At 38.8% G+C, this 25,837-nt stretch overlaps 2 protein-coding genes across 4 annotated transcripts; both read right to left on the reverse strand.

Annotated features, from left to right (window-relative positions):
* Positions 1-829: 829 nt before the first annotated feature.
* Positions 830-8,631, reverse strand: TEX30 (testis expressed 30). Of its 3 annotated transcripts, XM_049867679.1 has the most exons (6): positions 8,509-8,631; positions 4,393-4,466; positions 3,736-3,966; positions 2,644-2,695; positions 1,917-2,122; positions 830-1,250 (listed from the first exon to the last, which is right to left on the reverse strand). In XM_049867679.1, exons 2-6 carry the CDS (start codon positions 4,405-4,407, stop codon positions 1,077-1,079), a joined length of 678 nt encoding a protein of 225 aa, XP_049723636.1. In that variant the 5' UTR covers positions 4,408-4,466; positions 8,509-8,631; the 3' UTR covers positions 830-1,076. The 3 variants fall into 3 exon arrangements, with proteins under 3 accessions (XP_049723636.1, XP_049723637.1, XP_049723638.1); XM_049867680.1 differs by lacking the exon at positions 4,393-4,466; XM_049867681.1 differs by lacking the exon at positions 1,917-2,122 and having other exon boundaries at positions 1,116-1,250.
* Positions 8,632-12,297: 3,666 nt separating this feature from the next.
* On the reverse strand, positions 12,298-25,785 carry POGLUT2 (protein O-glucosyltransferase 2). The gene is made up of 10 exons (XM_049867676.1): positions 25,285-25,785; positions 23,871-24,076; positions 21,597-21,802; positions 21,343-21,420; positions 20,045-20,217; positions 19,686-19,923; positions 17,767-17,976; positions 16,034-16,123; positions 14,159-14,266; positions 12,298-12,511 (listed from the first exon to the last, which is right to left on the reverse strand). The coding sequence occupies exons 1-10, from the start codon at positions 25,464-25,466 to the stop codon at positions 12,494-12,496; spliced, it is 1,509 nt and encodes a 502-aa protein (XP_049723633.1). The 5' UTR covers positions 25,467-25,785; the 3' UTR covers positions 12,298-12,493.
* Positions 25,786-25,837: the final 52 nt, after the last annotated feature.

Here is a 25,837-nt window from a genome sequence, read left to right on the forward strand (position 1 = left end):
GTAAGAGCAGTAGAGAAGCCAGGAAAAGGAGTTAATTTCTTACCATAGAAAACCACTCCTCACTATAAACCTCTATATAATACCAGCCTCATATTTCGTGCACTTTATGTGAAATACAGAAACTATACTTTTTATATATAACTGAATACTATTCAAGGTCCAGTTCTGGTGGTATCTGAATTTCCCAAGGAAAAATTAAGTACCCCAACTCTTGCCTACTTACAGCACAGGTACGAATCCTACTCTTTAGTCCTTATTTCATTCTTCCCTTAGAGTGGTCCACACATCTACCTCCACCAGTTAAGTATACTATAGCCTCCAGGAGGTGTTTGTCTTTGCAAACCCAATGTGGCCTTGTCTCTAACAGGCTTTCAGCAAACATTTCTCAAGTAAAAGTTGTTACTTCTTTCTAAAAACAACTTAGGAGCCCCATATTTGCATATCTCCATTTCTGTTCCTCAACTGTGATTTATTAAAAGATTAGGCAAATAAATGTATACCCATTATATACCCACTGCCATCGAGTCAATTCCGAATCATAGCGACCCTATAGGGCAGAGTAGAACTGCCCCACAGAGTTTCCAAAGGGTGCCCGGTGGATTCGAACCGCGAATCCTTTGGTTTGCAGCTTTAGCCCTTAACCACTAGGCCACCAGGGAATAAATGTATACACGCCATAAAACTGATTGACTAATTTTAAAATAGTAAGTTTTGTTTTTCTTTTTTCCAGTTACTGTTCCAGATAAGAATACTTTCTGAGTTGCAATAAAACAAAAACGCAACCATAGCAAAATCCAAAACTTTAATAGTTTTCAAAACTTAACTATACTAATGAAATAAATTATATTTAGACCACCTTCAGTATTTGTACATCATCTTTATACAACTATAACAGTGCTTTCAAAAGAAATTGTGTAAAAGACATTAATTTCACAATTGAAACGTATTTAGAAAACAAGGGAAACGTTAGAAAACATTGAGTCTGAACTATATCTCATAACGCTGAGAGTTACGCTGTTATTTATCAAATTAACTGTATTTGTATTCAAAATAACATGGCTCTTAACTAATGACAATTATTTCTTGTCCACTTCAGTGATTTCTTGGATCCAAAACAAAATCTGTGTATTTATTTCTTTGAAAACATCATTGGTTGACCGTCCTTTCACTGCCATGGAATGATTTGCCTTCTCAATCCAGTGGATTTTATTAGGAGCTTGCATTTTCTGCGCCACTCTCTCCAACAAGTTCTAAAGAAAAAAACAACAGGGTACTAGACTAATGCTTTATTGGTGTTTAATAGAAGATCCTCCCTCCCTTACCTGTGCTGGCATTCATTCACCACGTATTTATTACATACCTACTCTACAGACAATTTTCTAGGCAATGGAATGTGCAAAGAAACGTCCACAAAAGTGATTGTCTACTTCTCTCAGAGAGAGTAATTCCACAGAACAGATTATTATTGATGACAAGAAGTTCAGTAAACTGGAACAAAAAAAATCTTCCAAAAAAGTACTTTTTCCAAGGAAAATAGATGCTCTGGCAAATATGCAGGTGTCTCATAATACTGAGCTAATATTTAGTAATGTGTACTAGTCTTTCTAAAGATTCAATTTTATAATGAATTGAATAATTTGTGGGAATATTGAAATGAAAAACCCTAGAAATTCCCAAATAAGAATTCAAATATTCATCTTTCATTTCCCAAATAGGGGTTAATCCATTTGCCAACTCTCTTTCCAGGGAGGTGAATTTAGTCAGTGTGCTTATATTTTTAAGTTCTCCAACTAAGGTACAAAACTAGCATTAATTACACCTTTTTAAAGAGACTGGATGTTGTGCGTAATATCTTGCTCCCAAGATCTCTCTCTCATTCTCTTTCTCATTCACACAGACACTGAACTGTAATTCACCTTTTCACACATTTCATCTGCTGAGCCTGACACAAACAGTACAGGATCTTTTATACGAAAGAGGTCTTCATCTCTGAGTTTATGCTGCTGCTTTGGATGGTGCAGGGGATAAGAAATACAAATGAGACCTCGAACAAAGTCATCAGCATCATCTGGCTCAATATGACACATTACAGAAGCAGCTGCTCTTGAGCCCATTGAACGACCTAAAATCAATTAAAATTAAGTTGAATTTGAAATATAAACATTCATATAAAATAATGGTGATGGTGTGGCAAGTCTAATTTTATTTCATGTTCATCTGCCATATTTATATATCAACAAATCATTTAACTCCAAAAATGTGGCAATTAACAAGCTGCAATACCCACAATGGACATCTATTGCCTCATAAAGAGCTAAAACCTGATAAGAAGTCAAAATAACAACAGCGATTATTTTTCTGAAGAATACTTAAAGGATTAAGGACAAGCCTTGTAAAGGAATCACTTAAGAGGGTAATCAGGGATATAAATGAAAGTAGATTCTTAGGTTTCAGCAAATATATATGAGGTTTAAATTTGCTTTAAATACATGAAGTATTTTAACACCAAGGAGGTAATCTACAAAAACAAAAATAATCCTCAAATTAGCTTCTTGTTATCAATTAATTTTAATTCTCAATTATCTATTCCTATATTAAAATGGCTAGATTTTAAAACAAGTGTTCTTAAGTATTGCAACTTACCTCCAAGAAAAACACCTGCAAGTTTGTATTCTCCTGAGGTCTTTAGGTAATTCTAGAAAAATCAACCAAAAAATGATCAATGCTTCTCCCTTAAACTATTCCACTGGAAAACTAAGATATATTATTGCTTATCATTACTGGTGTATGAAAACCTACGCAAAGATATCCATAAAATCTTAAGGGAGTCCTTATTGTAACCACCCTGCCCCCCCAAACTAATTCTTTTGAGAGAGACGCAGTTCTATGTTGGGTCATACAGGTAAATGTGTGAGGAATACTTCTAAAAATATTCAAGTCCTAAACTATTTTTAAAGTACAAACTATACATATATATACACACATGCATATATATACATAACTGAAGGATAGCAAAGGCTTCCAACTAATGTTACTGATGTCTAATTAGTAAAATTAATATACTTGTTATTGTGTGCTTTTCAGTCCATTCTCACTCACAGCAACCCAGTATGACAGAGTAGAACTGGCCCATAAAGTTTTCTAGGCTGTAATCTTTATGGAAGCAGACTGCCAGGTCTTTTCTCCCAAGGAGCCACTGGTGGGTTCGAACCACTGACCTTTCGGTTAGCAGCCAAGCACTTAACCACTGTACCACCAGGGCTCCTAATGTAACATCTACTTAGTAAAAGTATTAGTAAGAGCTCTGAAAAACTTAGCAAGCTTTAAAGAATTTAGGCTAAATTTCAGCTTTTATCCAGGGATTTTATGTATCTAAATAACATATACAGAAAAAAAAAAAAAAGCCACATTTGTACATGGATAGTACCGTAGACAAAATACTCTAAAATGCCAAACTATTAAAGTCATATTATACCAGTAAGACAACTGTATCACGAGTAGCTTACTTGGCAGTATCATGGAGGGGCATTTATGATGTTAGCATCTATCTCCATGGAAACCAACTGATGGCAAAAAAGAGGAATCTGACTACTAATCAGCCTTCATGTGCTGTTGATTTTCTAGACACTCATTAAAGAATTTTTAAATTAAACCAAGTAACTGCTAAATAAACTTAAATTTATTGAGAATTTAAACAGAATCCTGTCATAAGAAAATATAAGGAAATTTTCTTACCAAAACTGATTTATATGCCTTAATTCTATGTACAATATTAAGGCCTTTACAGGTAAATCTCAGGCAAAAAAAACCATGAGATGCAAGATGGGATGCCAGTGACATCAAATGAGGAAGATTCATATCTCCTGATGCTCCATGGGTAAGAATTACTCCATATGTTAAGCTCTTGTTAGGTACCAAACAAACAGCATCTAGTAATTTATTTCCAAAAGGTATTTTTAATTTAACCTGGAATTCAAGAGAATAAACGGATCAATGATCAATAATTACTTCCTTGTCTACTCAAATAACTAGTTTGCTCTGCAAGCTTTATGACTGAAGTCATAGCCTCTAAATAAAAAAAACTATTAATAACAGCTATTCTTCGAGAAGTGCTTTTCTATGTATTAACTCAGCTAGCTTTCCTAATACTCCTATGAGGCAAGTACTATTAGTATCCCCATTTTAGATGGGAAAGCTGAGGCAAACATGTTAAGTAGGTTATATAACTACTAGAAACTCAGGCTATCGGCTCCAGAGTCCTTAAACACTAATGCTATACTGCTTCTCACAGTTCAAGTTAAAAATACGAAAATTACTCTGGAGCCATATGGTTACTCCAAAAACAAAGGCGGGGGGAGGACCCTGAAGGTGCAGAACATACGAAAATATTACCTCTGTATGACTCATTTTCACTGTTGAGTAACAAACTTAAAGTGCATTACATCTGAGAAGCAAAGGACATCTCCCTGAAAAGAAGATTCTGTGGTGAAAGGTGGGTTGGCAGATATGGATATGACACAAAAACTATGAATGAACACTTTCAGCAGCTGAAATAAACACATTTAGAACTATTTCTCTAAAAACTGGGGCATTTACATTTTTTTTTTTTACATATAAATTAATTAATTATTATTTTCAAGGTTCCTATGAGCACTAGAATTGGTTCTAGGTCTAGGATGACGATGAGATGTTATACATAAGATAAACAAATGTGATACCTTGACATGGAAGCCTTAAGATAATTTATATCAAAGTAGAATGCTATTATTTTGGCAATAAATATTTTTTTAAGCATTTTCTCAACTATCTTCAATTTCATGGTATCTTTGTATTAATCCATTATCATCACCATTATTGCTCCAAACTCTTTGCCCCTCTCTGCAATATAAATCTCCATACTTTTTGTCATGCAACTTTGTAGTGCCTCCCAGTAGGCAAAGTACATATACATCTGTGGGGTATTGAGGTTCTGGACTTTGTTATGTGACTTACTTTCACCAATGGAGTATAGGTGGGTGTTTCTATGTGCCACTTCTGAGATGGCAAATTTCCACTAACCCTCTAGAACACTCACTCTGTGCCACGAGAAAAGCATGCCCCAGGTAGCTTTGCTTTTTCATGCTGGGTCCCAGAAATGGAGATACACGGAGCAGATCTGAACCCAAAGCTAAAGCCTAGAGTCCAGCCTAGTCAAGATCAGTTAAACCACAGCTGACCTGAAGAATCACAAGCATGAAATGCTGCAAGTCACCGAAAATTTGGGTTTGTCACGCAGCATTAGGGCAGAAACCTGAGTAACATTTCTTCTCACTGCCAGCAACCTTATTGTAAAGGATATTATCAATATCATGATCCCAAATACTCACCCATTTTCTTCTGCTGTTAATATTTATTAGATAGGTAACAGTGATTTAGTTCAAAAAATACCAAGTTAATACAAAGTGAAGTCCCCCTCATTCCACTTTGCTTTGCGACCCAGATCCCCTCTTCAAACCACCTACTTCTTGTGTATTCTTCCTGAGACATTCTATACATATACAATTACTTACATATGTATTTTTCATTTACATTTTTATATATATAAGTAAATAAGTATATATTTATATATTTTCATTTTTACGAATTGGTGTATTTTTCTGAGGCTTCTTTCCCCCACTTGTATATCTTGGAGACTGCCTCCTATCTTTATACAATGAGCTTCTTTCATTCCTTTTTATGATTGCAGAGTATTCCATGGAAGGGCTGTACATAATTTATTTCATCAACCTAATGAACACTGAGACTGTTTCCAATATTTTGCTATCATACTATTGCAACAAGTGGCACTGTACTTACATTATTTCACACGTGTGTATCTGTAAGATAAATCCCTGCAAGAGGAATTGTGTTCAAGGGTATATCCATTTGCAATTAATTTTTTAAGGAATACATTTCATTTTTGAATAGCTAATATATGTATATGGTACAAAATTTTAAAAGAACTAAAAGTGTAAATAGTGGGAAAAGCTCCTTACACTCTTTCCCCCTACCCACCAAGTTCCTCTCCCTCCCCAGAAGCAACCATTGGCACTAGCCTATTATGTATTATTTCATATATAGTAGATCCTTATTATTTGCAGATTCCATGTTTGTGAATTTAGTTACTTTCTAAATTTATTTATAACCCCCAAACCAATAGCTGTGGTGCTTCTGAGATAATTTAAGAACATGCACAGAGCAGCAAAAAATTGGAGTTGCCCTACATACATATTCCCAGCTAAGGCTGAATGTTTTGCCTTCTTGTTTCAGCTCTCACACAATAAACAAGGCTTCTTTTTGCTGCATACTTACTGCCATGCTTTTTACATTTTCAATGGTAATTTTACTATTTAAAATGGCCCCCAAGCATTGTGAAGTGCTGTGTAGCGTTCCTAAGCACAAGAAAGCTGTGACGTCTCTTACAGAGAAAATATGCTGGGCGAGCTTCACTCGGGCATCAGTTATAGTCAGGTATGAGTTATAGTGCTGTTGGCCTTGAGTTCAATGCTAACGAATCAATAATATATATTAAATAAAGTGTCTTTAAACAATAACACACATAAAACAAGGTTGTGATCATCAGGTGACGAAAATGTGACCAAAGGCTTGCAGGAACCCAATCCTGGATTTCCCATAGGAGCAAAGTTTCCATGATTTCCATGATTGCCAATTCAGTTTTCCCAATTTTACAGAACATAACAAAGATTAATGAGAATTTACTCTGTGTGTGTGTGTGTGTGTGTGTGTGTGTGTAGAAGTCTCTTATTTGAGACTAAAGGGTAATAGCCTGGCTGCAAAAGTTCTGGGAGTGGGAGAAGGGAGATGAAGGAAATGAGCCTTCAGTGAACATAATCTCTGTTTTCATAAGCACAGCCCCACAATTAATTGTGCCTGGAGTTCCCCAGTTCTTGCCTTCTCAAGAGAATAAGCATCCAGTCTTCTAACGGGGGAAAGGCAGTCATCCAAAAGTGTGAAATGGGGAAGGGAATCTAGGTATCTAATTGTTTCTCAAACACAGTTTTCACCTATCCATACCCGACTACTGTCAACTCTGACTCTGCGACCCTATAGGACAGAACAGAACTGCCCCCATAAGGTTTCCAAGGAGCGGTTGGTGGATTCAAACTGGCAACCTTTTGGTTAGCAGCTAATCTCTTCACCACTGGGCCACCAGGGCTCAGCACCACTACCTTCCATTCTTAGTCCCAGAGGTGTCCGGTGTTGTCAGTTTCTGGGTGTTTTGAAGATTCTGTAGTTTATATAAAATTGTTCCGCAGCATCCCTCACTGCTCATTTAGAATTAAGCTAAGGTTTACGAAGACATTTGCTTTCTGGAGCCTGATATTTCAGTGCTGTCCATTTTCTACACCCTTGTGTTTTTTGTGGGTTTAGGCTTTAAAAAAAAAAAAAAAAAAACCCTTTACTGTAATTTTAGTGAGAATTCAAAAACAGAGAAAAATTAGACACATGTATTCAATTCGCTATTTTGACCTTCAATATTCTACTACACAACAACATGGGTTTTGATTTTTTTTTTTTTCCAGGAAAACTATTCCCCTCTGGACTTCACGATGACCAGCTGCTTCTTCAAAGCTGGTAAACACGGTCTGGGCTACTTCAGAAACACTGAAATTGTTCCCTCAGACAATTCCAAAGCAACCTGGTCTATAAACACAGGTTGTAATCTCTACCTTTCATTCAGAGATACCTGGCTCAGCCTCAATGTCCTGAACTGCAAATGGAGATAAAAACACTAACCTTACACAGACTCTGTGATAAAGACATGATTATCTATGTGCTGTATTTCCTACAGTGTCCACACATTGTGAGCGTTCAAGTTTTAATTTTTATTATACTTTTAATGCTCGGAACAGAATAGGCGATGACATCTTCTGCTAAACAATCAAACTGCCAATATTCACTTCAACTTTCAAGGAAAAATTCTTGTGTATCATCGACTACGTGTCACCCCACTCCGCTGGATGTCACGGGGCAAATAAAAGAGGCGAGTTCGTGTCTTCCAGGGAATCTACAATCTGGTCGGGTAAACCACAAACAGCAAACGGTGAAAGGTAAATTTTCAAAAACTTGTCTCGCAGAAGTTGGTGATTAAATGGCACTTGCGAATCCTATTTATTCACGCTTCTATTCTAGAAACAAGTGCGTAGATGCCGGGCCGCCCGAGATCGTCCCCCTCAGAGCCAGGGGGCTGCGTCGATCCAGCCAGCGGGGAACCGGATAATGGGACGAACCGTGAACCCGCTCGGCTCTCCGAGTCCAGACTCCTCCCCACACTCCGCCCTCTTATTCGCAAAGAAGACCACCGCCACCAAACTTACACAAAACGCCTCAGGGATCCGGACCAACAGCCCCTGAGGGGCGAGGAACGCCAGCCCGAAACGCCTCAAGGCGGGGCCGGCAGGAGCGCCACCGCTCCCTCAGGAAGCCATTCCCCAACCGAGCTGCCCCAACCGCCACCGCCGCACTTACCAGGGGAGGGAAAAGTGGCCGGGAGCACCTAACCGCCCTCACTCCCTTCAGGGAGCAAACTACCGAGCTCGAAGCGACCGCCTCGCCGCACCGGCCAGCGCGTTCCGCTACAGCGCACGCGCGGCCGGGCTCCGCCCCCAGGAGCGCGAAGGGGGCCGCGGGGCATGCTGGGAGTGGGAGTTTTCTGACGCGCCTTGGCTTTGCCCGCCAGATTTAGAGTTCCCGCCAATTCCTTTGGGAAGGTTCTTCGTGTCAGGGGCCGAGCCCAAGAAAGGGAACCTAGGATGCACCACTTCTTTTCATCAATACTTGGGTGACGGGGATAGATTATGAATTCCATTCTGTCAGCACTCATTTTCATTTACTCTCACCACAAAAGGCAATGCCCATTCGAGGAATTCCTGCTATGCTACTGCGTCACTTGAGGTCCAGGGAATACACCAGCCATTTGTCAGTGCTACTGGGATGAACTGACGTGATATCATTCGCAGGATGAAGAAGAAAGAACTGTACAATGAGAAACATACTACAACTTTAATGCAGAGATGGCCTCTTGCTACTCACAAATGTTTTGCCTTTTCCCTGTTTATGCACCACTATTCTGGCATTCTATTTTTTTCTATCCCTGCCCCAGTATCAAAACCAAAATAACTATAGCTTTGTAAAAAGTATTGATATACAGTAGGGAAAGCCTGCCCAACTCATCCTTCTTCAAGAATGACTATTCTTGATAACTTTGCTGGTTCATAATTTTTTTAGAAAAAGTTTGTAAAGTTCCACAAAAAAGGTGGAGGAGGGCTGTATTTTGATGGGGATTACATCGAATCTGTAAATCTCATTAGGAGAGAACTGACATCTTCATGATACTGATCTTGCCAGTCCATGAACTTGTAATGTCTCACAATTATATTAGGTTTTCTTTAGTTTCTCTGAAAAAACTTCTAATTTTCTCTGTAAAGACATCGCCCTCTTGTGTTAGATTTCATTCTTCAGATAAGTACTTCACAGTTTTTGAAGCTATTGTAAGTGGTATTGTGAACATTTTAATTTTGTTTTCTATTAATTCTGCATAATGAACATTTATAATTGCTGTATACCTGTATATTGAAATACAGTTGAATTTTATGCACTGATTTTCTAACTAGCAATCTTGCTAAATTTTCCTGTTAATTCTAATAATTTATCTATGGATTTATTTGAATTTTTCTGTGTTTCCAGTTGCCATCAAGTCAGTTCTGACTCATGGTGACACCACATGTTTTTGAGTAGAACTGCGCTCCATAAGGTTTTCAATGGCTGATATTTTGGAAGTAGATAAGATTGCCAGACATTTCTTCTGAAAAGCCTCTGGGTGGATTTGAACTACTAACCTTTTGATTAGTAACTGAGCAGATTTTCTGCATAGTGAAGCATATTATCTGCTTTTTAATGACAATTTTATTTTTCATTTTTCAATTCTTATACTTTTTATTTCTTTTTTTAATCTTACTTCTAGCTTAGACCTCTATCACTTTATTTCCATGATGGCAGGAATTCTTATGTTGTTTATAATATCAAAGGGAATGGTTTTGGAATATAGAAGATTGTCTTAGTGACCTTGAGATAGAAAAGAATTTCTTAAACAAGACACAAAAAGCATTAACAAGAAAATACTGACAAACTCATTGACGTTAAAATCATAATCTTTTGAACATTAAAAGATACCAATGAATTTAAGACGTGCTAAAAATCAAGAGATTCTTGCAGTATATACAACACGAAGCACCAGTTCCAACATACATTAAGGACTTCTATGAATCCACTAGAAAATTAAACTTAATAGAAAAATGAGAAAAAAGGAATAAAAATGTTATACAAATGCAACTAAAAGAATAAAAAAGCCCACCATTAGCTCATAACTGTATGAAAAGATGGTCAGCCTCCTTTAGTAAACAGAAAGTTATAAATGAGTTACCATTTCATATCAATTAGATGGGTAAAAAATTTAAAAGCCTGTCAATAAGTGAAGCAACCAGAAATCTTGTATACCACTAGAAGAAGTGAAAACTGGGAAAATAAATTTGAAAACTCAGTTAACATTATCTAGTAAAATTGCAATTTAACTGGAAGGTGGGATGGAAGGAAGAACTGTTATATAAAGGAATTTGTTGTTGATAGCTGCCACCAAGCCTTTCTTCCTAGTCCATCTTAGTTTGGGAACCCTGGTGAAACCTGTTTGGCATCACTCAGACCCAGTGCCTTTGAGTCGATTCCGACTCATGACGACCCTATACTACATGCCAACCCTCACTGACAGATGGGGTGGTGGCTGGGCATGAAGAGCACTGAGTGGGAGTCAAACCTGAGTTTCCGGCATGGAAGGTGAGAATTCCACCAACGCCTCAATGGAATTTGGAAGACATTATATTATTATTTTTTTTATATTATAGCTCAGTGTTAGACTTTCTAGTTCCTTTTTAATTCTTTTAATTACATTTGGAAGTGATTTTCATTCAGTCATTCATCCATCCATCCACTATTTATTGAGTGTTTAGTAGTTCTAGGCACCCTATTAGACCTTAGGACTACATAGTAGAAAAGCGTAATTCTTGCAGCCAAGTCACATAAAATCAGGTCAGGGAGACAGACAACCAAATCTATAACTACCACATACCATGGTAAATACAGTGACACGAAGATACAGAGAAAGTGAGAAGAGAGAATTCCTGAAATGAGTATTGAAGGATGTCTAAGCAAGACTAAGAAGAGAGGGACAAGACATTCCAGACCAAAGGAAAAACTCATACAAGGAAGGTAAGAAAACATGGCATTTTAAAGAACTGTAAGATTGGAGCCCTGGAGGCTTAGTGGTTAAGCCTTTGGCTGCTCACCAAAAGGTTGGCAGTTCAAATCCTCCAGCCACTCCTTGGACACCTTATGGGGCAGTTCTACTCTGTCCTATAAGGTCGTTATGAGTTAGAATCAACTGGATGGCAATGGGGTAACAGATAAGAAGATTGGTTTTGCTGGAGTATAGGGTATATATTAGGAAAAGGTGACTAAAGATGCAAGCAGAGGCCAGGTTATGAAAAGCCTTATATGACATATTTAGTTAGAATCAAGTTTGGCTGAGTTACCGAATATCCAAAATAATAGGGGCCTAAACAACTAACAAAACGCCTAAACAAAGGTGAGGATGGCACAGGACTGGGCAACATTTTGTTCTGTTATATGTAAGTTGACTTGATGGCAACTAACAACAACAAATGAGACAGAGTATATTGCTTTGTCCTATAAAACAAGTCTGGGGAGGTGGCTTGAGGCTGCAGTGGTGTTCGCACAATTCAGGACCCAGACTTTGCCTCTTTTTATTGCTCTGTGGTCCCTGGTGGCATAGTGGTTAAGAGCTCAGCTGCAAGCCAAAAGGTCAGCAGTTTGAATTCTCCAGCAACTCCTAGGAAACCCTACAGGGCAGTTCTACTCTGTCCTACAGGGTCACTATGAGTTGGAATCAACTTGATGGCAATGGGTTGGTTAGGCTGGTATGGTCCAAACAAGAGCCCTGGTGGTGCAGTGGTTAAGTGCTCAGCTGCTAACCGAAAGGTTGGCAGTTTGAACCCACTAGTACCTCCATGGGAGAAGGATGTGGCCGTCTGCTTCTGTAAAGATTTACAGCTTTGGAAACCCTATGGGGCAGTTCTACTATGTCCTACAGGATCACTTTGAGTTGGGACCACCTCAACGGCAATGGGTTACAGTCCAAACACAGCTAATAATGAGCAAAACATAGGGCTTTAAAATAAAGGTGGTTTTATTATAAAATTCTAAATGTGTACTTCAAGGACAGTCATAGGAATATTGCATAATAAGAATACATATCTTCGAAATCCAAACAAACATAGTAGATTTTATATTGTCTGTGGAATTAACATTTAAAAAACATTCTTCTTTTCAGTTAAGAAGAGTCTTCAGAGCACCATGATTTGAATGGAAGGTATTTTCCATTTTAGAGTTCATCTTTGGTCTGCAATTAAGAAGCAAAATATTTAGAATCATCCAGAAGTCTTTTATGACTACTTCATTAATCTGTTTACTATTTTCCTATATAGATGAAATGGGGAAACAAGCCAAGTTACTGCTAGAGACTTTTACAACTTAGGACTATTTCTAAAGGATTGAAATCACCCAAGGGTAAAATCACATTGTGTTTCAAAGGGCTGATGGGAAACTTAAACATCTAAGGGCCTATACTATTGTAAAGAGCTTTGTGTTAGGAATAGTAGCAGTGAAGGGCTAGAGTGGGCAATGACTAAAACAAAGCTATCATCCAGGACCCTAACTTCTACTAATCAGGGTGGAAGGTACTGACGTGGTACCTCCTCAAAATCACTTAGACAAAGATAAAAAATAAAACGCAGGAGAACGGAAGCTGTCCAGTCTCCTTGGAGCCAACACAGATGTTCTGATACCAAATACTAACTTGGTGACGGAGTACCTTTCAATTTTGGTAATTCCTATTTTGTTATTGATTTTATCAGGTTTTATGGCCTTTCGGCATTGACAGGGGTTAACAGTGATGTACTATCTCTGAAGGCTAGCTAGTTAGTAGTAAACCAGCTTTCCATACGCACACACACATACATCCCATCCTGATTTGCAGCTCTGCTGATAACGATGGTGTAAATACTCCCACTCAGCTGACTGCAAGCTACCAAAAACTTAACTACTGTGCAAAATTCCTGAATATTTAATAATTGGTGAGTGTGTACTAGTTGGATCCATCACACCACTGGGGCTAGTGGTTACTTTACTCCCTTGAAGCCTCCATCAGAGGTAGACACAATAACTGTCAAATTGGCCTTCTTGTCTTTGGTTACGATACCACAGTTTTGAGTTTGTCCATTCATAAATGTAATGATGTTGCCTAAAATAATGTCAAGCCAGAGCATTATATATAATACATATATATAATATACATATACCACAGTTCATGTAATGTTCCTTCAAACAAAGAACTACAATCAAAACAACCCTTCCCTGCCACACTGTGTCTTTATATACAAACATACACACCATCTGATGCCAAGATGCTAGTTTTTAGTTCCTGTTTTGCTATAATCCAACTAGGTGATTTTGAGCTAAATTCTTCAGTGGGCTCAGTGTAAAATGAAAGCCTTTAGTAGATGATCTCTTGGGTCCTTTTCAGCCTTACAAGTGCATATGTGAATCTGACTTTTGCAAATGAAACTATAATGTAGTGGCATTCACAGAGATTGCTTTTAAATGAATAATCTGATAAAAGGGATAATCATGGTTACCTCTTTATTCATCTCTAAATCGGGATAATGAAATCTGCCAAGCCCACCTCAGAGGGCGATGAGGATATCAGAATACAAATGCCATGAGATCTGAATTTTCACATTAAGAAAGGGTTTCTTCACCTTTGCCAAGAGCTAGCTTGTCTTCTCACTTAGCTGCATTTTAGCGCCCTTTCTTTTGCACTGTGTTTATCTGTCTATTCCACCTGCCTCTCTGGTAGACTGAACTCCTTGGAGGCCCCAGGGGAAACTCAAACATTTCTTGAGTGACTGAATGATGGAAGGAAGGAATATGCTTTCAGATCAATGCTTGTTCCTACTTGGACGTTGACCAGCAGGTCAAATCTGGTTACCTGTTGTCTATGGCAAGTGCAAGGAAAGAGGTCGTCCTCATTCTGCGGCTCCACCCTCTTCATGCCCTCTCGGATTTTGGGCTCACTCACTTGTAAACTGGCATACTCCTGTGTAAGCAACACCACCACAGCGTTACTTATGTATACGGTGCTTTACGACGTCTGTACCAAATTAGATACACTGAAATTTGCTAGCATATGGTTCAGCTCGGAAACCCTGGTGGTGTAGCGGTTAAGTGCTATGGCTGCTAACCAAAGGGTTGGCAGTTTGAATCCGCCAGGCGCTCCTTGAAACCATATGGGGCAGTTCTACTCTGTCCTATAGGGTTGCTATGAGTCGGAATCGACTCAACGGCACCGGGTTTGGTCTTTTGGTTTGGTATGGTTCAGCTAACTTATTTATATATGTCAAGTCTGTGATATGTAAAATTCTCCACTTCCCTCTAGATACAGAGCTTCTGAGAGGCAGTTCACCTTTGAACACTGGCTGCCTATTCCTGACGCGATTTTCCTATTCCATCCTGAATTTATATGACTCACGTGGTTTTTACTACCTTCTGACTTGCAATGAAAATAACTGCGTACGCAATCTTCCTGATCATCCCTACCACACTGAGAATTTGAGGACAGAGACTATTTCTACCTTACCCTCCACCATGGCTTGCACAAACATCACTACCTTCATTTATTACGTGTTTACCTTGTATCAGGAACTGTGCTACGTTCAAGTAAATATTAGTTTAATGAATGAGCGTTATCCTGTGGGTCTTTAGAAATTCAGATGATTCCTCCTAGTTTATTCAGTTTACACAGTTCACTCTCTACACCTTTATCATCCCTTACCTATTGCTGTCAAGTCGATTCTGACTCATAGCGACCCTCTATGGCACAGAGTAGAACGGCCCCATAGAGTTTCCAAGAATTGCCTGGTGGATTCGAACTGCCAACTTTCTGGTTAGCAGCCCAGCTCTTAGCCACTGCATGAACAGGGCTCCTTATCATCCCTTAAAAAAAAAACCCTTAGGGAAGGTTAAAAAATTGGGAGCCCAATGTAAATTATAAATAAACCAATTTTGTTCTATAGCAGAGCCTAAGCTATGAGGTTCAATACCTGCAATTCCGAGATAAAAATCTTAATCTAGATCTGGTACTGTTATTAGCAAATTACTTTTTTAACTACTGAATTCTATCTTAAAGTCTTTTAAACTGTCAGATATGCTTCGATTACAATCCCGACATGGTTAGGTCCAGGAAAGCAATATCCAGGATAAATCATGGTTCATATGGGGTCAGCACGACAGGTCCAAACATATCTGCTCTGTTCAGACAAACAAATGGTAGGACAGGAACAATACTGTTAAGAGAAAAAATATGAACCTGTGCACAGTAACTCTGCGGATCAGATATCAATTTTCTAACCATATACCACATAAACCAAGGACCAAACCTGTTTCTGTTGAGTCGATTCCGACTCATATCAACAGGGTAGGACTGCCTGCCCCATATACTTTCCAAGGCTGTACACCTTTTTGGAAGCGAACTGCCATGTCTTTCTCCCACGGAGTGGCAGGTAGGTTCAAATCACTGAACTTTTGGTTAACAGCTAAGCGCTTAACCACTGCACCACCAGGGCTCCTATATACCCCATAGTTCTAATAATAATACTTTTCACTTGATGTTGTAGCTTTCTCCATTAGCTAATCTTTGCTTTACAATAATTTATTACTATTCAATATTTGTCTCTGATTTTCATTCACAGAGATGCATATATATCTCCTCAAATTAATATACTTTTAGAAATTAAGTGAAATATTATTTGCTCCTAAGGACATGTCCAATTACAAGTTAGATGTTATTTTCTGGGAAAATACTCACCTCAAAAAGTTTAAAATAATAACAGAATATGTCATCACCCATGAGATTATTTCTTGCAAATTCTTGTCCGGCTTTTGCTATATTCTTTGCCTACAGGGGAAAAAAAAATTCTTTAATGAAACATAATTTTTCCCATGGAGACCAAGGTTGAATTGTACCCGCCAAAAAGACCCACTGAAGTCCTAACCCTAATATGTTTCCATGTGACCTTATTTGGAACTAGGGTCTTTACAGTTGCAAATAATTACTGTTAACGTGAGGTCATACTGGAGTGTGTGTGGGGGGGGGGTGGTTCTAATTCAATATGACTGGTGGTGTGGCGCTGTGATTAAGAGCTCAGGCTGCTAACCAAAAACGTCGGCAGTTTGAATCCATCAGACACTCCTTGGAAACCCTATGGGCAGTTCTACTGTCTTATAGTGTCGCTAGGAGTCAGAAGCAAGTCGACAGCAATGGGTTTAACAGGTGGCTTTATAAGAAGAGGAGAAAAGACACACAGGGAAGGATGCCAGGACCATGGAGGCAGAGGCTGGAGTGATGTTGTCATAAACCAAGGAATGCCTGGGACTACTAGAAGCTGGTAGAAACAAGGAAGAATCTTCACCTAGAGTCTTCAAAGAGAGCACGGCCCTGACGACACCCTGAATTTGGACTTCTAGTCTCCAGAACTGTGAGAGAATAAATTTCTGTTGTTTTAAGCTACCCAGTTTGTGGTAATTTGGCGGCACTAGGACATAACATACAGACATATGCAAACTGATCCCCTGAGTAAATAAACACCATATACAAAATACACTTTTACAATTTAATAACTCTACATCTTTATTTTATATACAAACGTAAGCGTATATATATGTGTATATATATATATAAATATAAATGGGACAAGAATGGAAAAGATATCTTTGGGGGCAGTCTTATGGAGTCAAGGGAACACTGAATACAGTATATTTGTCCCAACCAAAGGGAGGTTTTTAAGGCTGGCAAGTTTAGAAAGTCATAGTGGACAGTAGAACAGAAGTGAATCAAAAACCCTGTAGAACTAAGCCTGGCTTGGAGAGAGAAGGTACACACTAAGTGAAGTAACATAAATGCAGGATGATGCTTAATTCTCTGCCCTGACAATTTCCCACAGATGCCTAGCTTGAGGATTAGTTTCACACAATCCCTTATTACAACCTCTAGCATAAGAAATACTTTTCCTGACAGACTGGTCATCGTAATTTTCATATTTGCAATTAAAGGTGGTGCTTGAGGCTCAGAGCAACCTGACTGAAAGAGAAACAACATATCAAGGTCAAGCTTTAGCTTTTGTTTCACACGCAGAGTGGACAGTTAATTAAGACCAATTGCCCTGTGTTCACTCTGAAGAGAGCTGATGTGATTTTTATTCCACGGAAGGGCGGCTTCCCATTTACAGGTAAGATTCTATATTTGAGGATGGTGAAAGCTTCCCAGTGCAAGACTTTTAAAATGAACCCCTGATATTAGGGTACTAGTGGAATATAGAAGGAACCCTGGTAGTGCAGTGGTTAAGTTCTCCGCTGCTAACTGAAAAGTCAGCGGTTCAAACCCACCAGCTGCTCTGTGGGGGAAGGATGTAGGAGTCTGCTTCCATACAGCCTTGGAAACCCTATGGAGCAGTTCTACTCTGTACTAAAGGGTTGCTTTGAGTCGGAATCTACTTAATGGCAATGGGTGTGAGTGTAATGAACCAGGGAGACTGATCTTACCTCCTCATCGTGATCTTTTGCCCACTGAAGTTTTTCTAGGAGATCACTCAGGTTGCTTTTAACTGGAATATAGTGTTTCCAGGGCTGCAGCTCATTGTAAAAATGTTCATAGTAGATGGAGTCCTGCTTCAGCACAACACTGTCGCCGACCAGTAGATACGGCAGGCGATATGCTGCCACGGTGCCATCAACATTGATTTGATACTTATGCTGCAAGACAAGCAGTAAGGTACAAGAACTTCAGTTAAATTTCCTTTATTCCACTCTCTTCCTCCTCCCCTTACCATGCATGAACCCTCACCATCCCTAGATACAAACTGGCCAGATTTTGCTCTCTGCCTTTGTGTTTATAAATGCGATTGTATAACATGCGATCCAAAAGCTAAATACTCGTTTCGATGCTCCCTAAATACCACAAAGGAGGCAACGGTTCTAACACTGACCAAAAACCCGTTGCCATTGAGTCAATTCCGACTCATAGTGACCCTATAGGACAGAGCAGAATTGCCCCATAGGATTTTCAAGGAGCGCCTAGTGGATTTGAACTGCTGACCTTTTGATTAGCGTCGTAGCTCTTAACCACTACGCCACCAGGGTTTCCTCAAACATTGAAGTAGGCAATAAAATAATAAACTGTTCTCCTAAGGCTACAACATATGGAAAGATGTATTTACTCCTGAGTTTGTAATTCCTCTACTACTCTATGGAATGCACTTGTGAACCTAATGATGTCATATTCTCTGCCATGATAACCATATCTTTTCAACACCAGATGGCTACACATATGTCTTAAGGAAATTAGCAAGCTCTGGGGCCAGAACATCTGTGAATATAAACATTCACAGAACTGTGATACACAGTAACCTTTAAAAAAAAAAAGTTTTTTTTTTTTTTTTTAGTTGTAGAAAATTCAACAGGTTGGACAAAAGCAAAGAAAGCATGTAGTGCAACACACCTCAGAGAAGGTGTGGTCAACATCAGCTCTCTTTGGTTGTAATCATTTCTTTCAAAAATCTTTGAAATAATGCACGCAGAAAAAATACTGACAATTTATGGCATTATTTAGGTCCATACATTGCCATACAGGAGCCCATGGATTAAGAGCTTTGGGTGCTAACCAAAAGATGGGCAGTTCGAATCCACCAGCTGCATCTTGGAAGCCCTACAGGGGCAGTTCTACTTTGTCCTATAGGATCTTATGCATCGGAATTGACTCGATGGCAATGGGTTTATTGCCATATAATCCATCAAAAGAAAACCTGAGCATCTGCAGAGCAGACAGAGGTCACTGAACACTGGATTCTAACATACTGAGGGCAGAGAACTACCTTTTGCCCGTCTTTCTCTCCACCACTCAGTGGTCTAGTGAGCAGGGCAATGTCTCGCTGCTTGAAAAAGGGAGTTGTTAGAAAAAGAGTGCTCCCTAGAACACGAGCAATCCACATTCTAGACACAGAAAGCTATCCCTTATCTCCAGAATCCCCAGGCAAAACATGTGGTTGGGTTTCAATTTATTCCTCCACCAGAAGGCCTGCTAAGAGATACTTGGTTTATATCTTCTTTAATCTGTTGTGTTGGAAACGTGGTTGTAAAATACCTTACAGGTACTTGTTAATTGAAGAGTATTAGGAACTGAAATTTGTTTATCTTGAGAATTAGTTGGAAAAAAATTATTGCGCTACCCAGGTCCTAGGTGCCCTCCATGTGTATTTAACATCAGCGCTGGGGACAGATGATAGTGCCAGGTTGCCAAACAATCCCAGGGATCCCCATGCCTTGATATTCATCAAGTTTTGTGCTTCCCTTATGCACTCCCTAGAGTTTATAGGCTTCGATTTCCCTCCCTGAAAAATGCTATTTATACATAAACGAAGGTATCCGGATATACAAAAAACGACTGGCCACCGGTGATGTCATACCTTGAAGAAATCAAAAAATGAAATGTGTTTCACAATGGGACCATACAGGCTCTCATCGTGCTTAAAGAAGAAAAAGTTGGTGAATGCAGCGTCTATGAGTTCTGGGTGTTTCCTACTGAGCTTCACCAGCTCAAGTCTCTCTTTGCGGCTATCCCGTCCTCTCCAGACAGCTGTGGAGTTTTTGCTTTCCCAAGGAGGACCCGTGTTAGCTTGCACAGACATCATATCCAGGCTTACTCTACAAGACAGAAAGTCCAACAGATTTGCCTCCCAAACCTTCACATCACAAATGTTGTTAGAAAAGAACTCACCAAGGAAAGAAAACCAATGCTCTGGGTCAACTGTAACCTGTCTCTCACCGGCCCATGGTTTCTAGAACAGAGTCAGTCAAGTCGTAGGTAGGCATCACGATATCTCTGGAATCTGTGGAGCCACACCAGGAAAAGATGGGATGGATGTTTGAATTGGACTTCTTTTTTTCCAAAGGCCAGTCTCCCAAATTAACAAAAAACTCAACATCTGGCATCTTCACCTAGGAAAAAGAAGAGTTCATTCACATTTTTTTCAATGCAGACTACTTTGGATTGATCAATTAAAATTAGAAATTAGCACCAAATGGCAGGCCAACCTTACAAGCTTCAGGTAATGATAATTGCCTCAGTTTGACTAGTGGGCAACTTTTCAGAATACAGTACCCAAGTGGCCAGTATATTTGCTGCCAAAGAGATGAAATGGCAAAGGTAATCTCTATTCTAATACTGCCAAGAGACGCTAAAATGGTCAGGCAAAGAGAGAAAGGAAATAATTACAAAAAATAACACTTGGGACTCTAATCCTAGTGTTTTGCTAATGATGCCTCCATTTCAAAAATGTGCACCTGGTAGATGGTGGGGCCAGGGTTTGACCGCAGGAAGCTCAACACCAAAGCCAGCGCTATTAATTTCCAAGGTATGCTGTCTCTACTGACAAATGACATGAGTATGTTGAAAGAACTTGTTTTATTTAGCCATGAAAAATGCTTGGAGTATTCGTTAAACGAGAGATTTATGTTTTAGGCCAAGAACTATATTGGTCAGTCTTTGGAGCCTCTTGAGAAACCAGAGTCTTGAAGATCATTTTTGTTTTTCATAGACACAGATGAGCAAGAAAAATTGCCAGCACTTTGGTATTTCAGCTTCAAGGAGATATAATAACTGATGCTCTATAGCTGCCTACATTCCGAATTCACTGACTGAAATGCCTTGCAAGCTTGGGAAGAAACTATTATTTTCTACGGGTAATTCAATCAAGATGTGTACACCGATTATTCAATAAATAGCTATCGGATAATTGGTAAGAATACTGGTATAGTTTTTCATATCATTTTAAAATTACTGTATAAGTATTCCATCAGAACTGCTAAAGTACATTTTACCAAGAAACAAGGTTCAGTGTAAGTCTTCTTTGGACTCAAAATAAGTTTGGTACCAAAATAATTTTACTATTAATTATTTTCCTTTATAAGGTATCCTACATGACACAAAACTTCAAAATAGTAATACAATAAGCTTCCAGAATAGAAAACCATTTATACTGTTGTTATTGTTATTTTGACAAATTGTATCGTAAAACGGGCTGAAACTGTACATTATACGTAAAAGAAAATATATATACTTACCTTTCTAGTCAAAGAAAGCAGTATGGCATCCATGAAAATTCGAAAACCTACATGTTCACCATGAGTCTTGATGTAAACCTAAGAGAGGATTTACATTTATATTTAGTCTAAAAGTACTGCCAGGCCTTGCTGAAGAAAAGCTCGTCATAATGATCACCATTAGAAGGGTTTTTAACAGAACTATTTAGCTGGTTGGATCCAAATGGTTCAAAAACCACCTGAGACAAACAAGTAACCTCAGCCATGTACTGTACCTTGTTATCCTTCAAAGTGTAGTGACACAAGCTCTGTCTTTGCCCAAATCTTTTGGGGATTTCTGCTGCAATCTTCTCCAGATCAACGGTAGGAAAATGGGCCAGATCTCTCTGAATCTGAGTAATGGTTTCTGGGCAGTTCATCTCCTGTAGCCAGGCTGCACTGTCTTCTAAAGGGCAGTCGCAATTCTCATGGTAAACCGGCCCTAATCACACACAAGTAATGAAGTGTAACAGTAAGAATTTCGCCAAGCAATTGAAACACATAACAAATCTCTGTAATAGAGATTCACAGATTTTGCCCAATCAGATAGGAAGAGTATTTTGATTGAGAAAATACTAAAAAAAAAAAAAATTCTATTACACTCAGGCTTTGCTAATAAGTCAGCTCTCTATTCTAATAGATCCTCACAGTGAAGTCTTACAATATTTTCATCACTGGGCCCACTTGGCATGAACTTTAAAGAAAGCCAATAGGGACACATTGCAGGGATTGCAACCAATATCACAAAACAATTTGTGTAAATTTTTTGAATCGGAAACTAATAGGATCTGTAAATTTTCACCTAAAGGACAAGAAAATGTTTCAGAAAAAAAAACAAAACCCTAAAGATAAAGGAACGGAGGTTTTGCTTGGGTGGGGGCATTGAGTTTATGTCAATGGCGGCAGAATGATACAGAAAAGGATAGAATAGTTGGAGAATGTAATCAATGCCACTGAATTGTCAAGTAGAAATTGCTGAGATGGCATATGTTTCGTTATGCATATTTTCACCACAAAAAAAAAAAAAAGGTAAAGGAGAGAAAAAAAAAAAGTAAGCCAATAGGTATTCATTTTTGTTCTTCAGTGGATATTATATTATTAATTCAAATATTTTAAGTACTTAGGAATAACCAAGCATTGGTAAAAGGATGTCAGAGGAGTAGACCTGTTTTAATGAAAAGACAAAAATGATAGGAAATTAGTATTTGAATGGTCTATTATACAAAGAGCCTTCAAAGGTGTCTAAGGTGCTTTTCTCAAGAGGGTAAATCCATTACTTTGAAATACGTAACAAATACTTGCTTGGTACTGTTTTTTTTTTTAAAAGAGTTATAAAGAAGACAGGTAACCCTCAGAACAGTCCATTTCATTATTATTCTAATGAATTCATTCTATGTTTATAGTAATAACAGTAATATATAACAGGACAATCTGGATTGAGATTTTACTGTCATTACGTTCTAGAAGTCTCAGATATCCACCTGACCTAGGCAGCAGTTGAAAATGGCATCTTTTTAAGGTTTAGCAGGTTACACTGTACCATGTGATCCTGGTGGGATGTAGGAAAAAGGAATCCAGACACTTTAAAAAATATTTACTTTTCTCGAGCAGATGAGGAAGGTTTGTGCCTCTCTATAAACACTATGTCTCCACTCTTTTGGGGTATTGTTTCCTCTTAGGGGGCCCTGGTGGTGCAGTGGTTAAGAGCTTCCCTGCTAACCAAAGGGTCAGCAATTGGAATCCACCAGTTGATCCCTGGAAATCCTATGGGGTAGTTCTACTCTGTCCTATAGGGTCGCTATGAGTTGGAATTGAATCGAAAGCAACAGGTTTGGTTTGGTGTTTGGTTTCCTGTTACAGGGGAGGATATGGTTCTAGGTAATAAAGCTATACTCTCACGCTACATAAGAGAGAATTCTCTGGAAAGATGACATTGTAACGGAGATGAAAACAACAGGCAACTTTTCACCCACTCTGCTTCAAGCCCTCTCCCTTCCTCCAGTGATCGACCAAATTCCAACAACACTGGTTACTCAAGGCGCACATTTGCACACATGGCCATATACATAGCTTGATAATTCTCACTAATGTTTTTCCTAAAGGGAAAAAATTCTCTATCGATACGTTCTTTCCTCTTTTGGGAGCCCGGGTGATGCGGTGCTTAAGAGCTTGATTGCTAACCAAAAGGTTGGCCGTTCAAATCCACAAGCTGCTCCTTGGAAACCCTATGGGGCAGTTCTACTCTGTCCTAAAGGGTCAATATGAGTCAGAATCAGGCAAACGGTTTGGCCTGGGTTTTGTTTCCTCTTTAGACAATTACACTTTCTGTTCAAATCTTGAATTCCTCTCTTTTACCAGGACTCTTAATTTAGCTTTCAAATAAACAACTTCTATGTTTTTCTTTCAATGAGAGAGAAAAAAAAAAAAAAAACCTAAGGTATTTTTGTTGATGGAATAGTATCTGTTATTATATTCAAATATTGTTGTTTTAAAATTATGTTCCAATTTACCTTTTAAAATATATGGAGATTTGGCCACATGTTGACCTTGAAATTTAACTTCCACCTTCATATTTTTGTAGCTTGCATACATTCTGTATCTTACTATGAAGGATCCATCCTTTCGGTCTAAAACCTGGACTCCAACTCTAGTGAACTGCTCATCTGGTGCTGATATTTTCACGTGGAACACCTTTTCACCTGGAGAAGATGTGAACCTGTGATGGGAAGTGATAAAATACAAATGTTATATCAAGAACCAAATTCACAAAAATTATGCTCTCCAGTCTGAGAACCTTTTTACTCTCCTCCGACCATATGCTTGTGTCTTCTCTCTTATGCTTTCAATATCAGAATGCATATGATGGATCGTAGAAGATTTAAAAAAAAAAAAGGATGACAATTGTCAACATGACATAAAGTTTTATTAGAATATCACGAGGGAATATGTGAGCCTACTAATCTATATACACATAAAACATATTTATGCTTTCCATATATTAAAATATTCTTATCAACCTACTTTTTATTTCCTGCCCATCAGATTTAAAAGTCTGTGACCAAATAGTGTCTCCAAAGAAAATGACCTTCTTTTGAAAAATTTAGCTCAATGAATCTTAAAAACATCATCAATCATGCTCAGCTTTGGAAAAGGGCAGCTTAGGTAGATTGTTACCCTAGTGACCCTGCATAAATGTTTTGCTAGTGTGAGTACCCTTCCTGTTAATGTGGTATTTAGTTTCCCCGAGTGTATTCTATTTATAGCCAAGTGACAAAATTTATAAACTGCCTTTGCTTTAGAAACTTAACATTCCTAAGATTCCTTTCATACCAAATATACATGGTCAATATTCACCAATAAAAGGGCAACCATTTCAGAAGTATGTGACTTAAAAAAATGAGTTTTAAGTATAATTTTAACATATCGAACTTATTAGGATGAAAGAAACCTCCGTTATAAATAAGTAGGGGATTCACACTTTGTTAGTTTCCCTCTAAGTTCTAAAGTTTCATTTTTCTTTCTGAGTTTCAAAACACGCTTACCTGCAGATGTCTACCTGAAAAGAGTGGGTAGCACCTGAGTCAGGTGACCAACCGTGTCTCTAATCATTGCATTTAAATTTCTTCTAACAGTGTATGCAAACAGTAATTAGAAATGGTACTTTCAGCAAAGACGAGGGGCTCTGTCTTCCCCCGGTAATGTGAGAATCTCTATCAAAATAGCTAAGAGAAGAGCCATCTCGGAATTATGTCTAAAGCTATCTTGAAAATTTGATCCGGATGCGGGACACTGACACAACCAGAAGGGGACAGCACCCGAATATTCCATAATTAAACTACTGTGTAGAAAGGAGTTTCTGAGAAGAAAAAAATAGCCACTTTTTACTGCAATCCAAAATGATTAGGGCGCCGTTTCTCCACTTACTTATTCCCTGATGTATCCACCGCCTGAATATAGAAATAGCGGGCAGGAAGAACGACATCTGCTTTTAGTCCGGGTCCCCATATTTCGCTCTTCTCGGGGCTCAGTCGCCTCTCTCCGCCGGTTTCGGCAAGTGCTGGAACTGTTCCCAGAAAGAAGCAGTAAAGCAGCAAAATGTTAAACATTTACAACACGGACTGTCGAGATGATTCACGGATAAAGAAAGAAAAGTAAGATGTAGGCAGGACCCAACCGCGGCTTCGACAGGGTCACCCTTGTCAATCACCGCAGCAAACACGGCTCAAAAAGGTGTCGGCTTAATGCGCAAAGCAGGCGTGCAGACCTCCCCGAAAATCACAACCGGAGGGTTGGCATGTTCAGGTTAAGGATGGCAGTCGTTCTGCTGAAACGGACAAGAACCACGCTATTCCTCTTTCGTGGGACAAAGATAAACTTCTGTTAGTTCTGCAACTGGAGCATCTTTTGGGGACGAATCCCTCCCAGGATCCAGACCAAGGTGAAAGCCAAGGCGATTGGCCTGACTGTCGCGGCCAGG

Source organism: Elephas maximus, chromosome 23, assembly GCF_024166365.1.
Source record: "Elephas maximus indicus isolate mEleMax1 chromosome 23, mEleMax1 primary haplotype, whole genome shotgun sequence".
NCBI classification, from domain to species: domain Eukaryota; kingdom Metazoa; phylum Chordata; class Mammalia; order Proboscidea; family Elephantidae; genus Elephas; species Elephas maximus.

What these genes read in the sequence shown, in the direction of transcription:
- TEX30 (XM_049867679.1), bottom strand. An exon ending in AGGCATATAAATCAGTTTTG is followed by an intron (nt 2,696 to 3,735) that starts GTAAGAAAATTT and finishes TGATTTTTCTAG; the next exon opens with AATTACCTAAAGACCTCAGG. An exon ending in TGCAGGTGTTTTTCTTGGAG is followed by an intron (nt 2,123 to 2,643) that starts GTAAGTTGCAAT and finishes AATTGATTTTAG; the next exon opens with GTCGTTCAATGGGCTCAAGA.
- POGLUT2 (XM_049867676.1), bottom strand. Translation starts at nt 25,466, where the DNA reads ATGTTTAACATTTTGCTGCTTTACTGCTTCTTTCTGGGAACAGTTCCA. An exon ending in ACACTTTGAAGGATAACAAG is followed by an intron (nt 21,421 to 21,596) that starts GTACAGTACATG and finishes ATCCTCTCTTAG; the next exon opens with GTTTACATCAAGACTCATGG. An exon ending in TGCTTTCTTTGACTAGAAAG is followed by an intron (nt 20,218 to 21,342) that starts GTAAGTATATAT and finishes TCTTTTTCCTAG; the next exon opens with GTGAAGATGCCAGATGTTGA.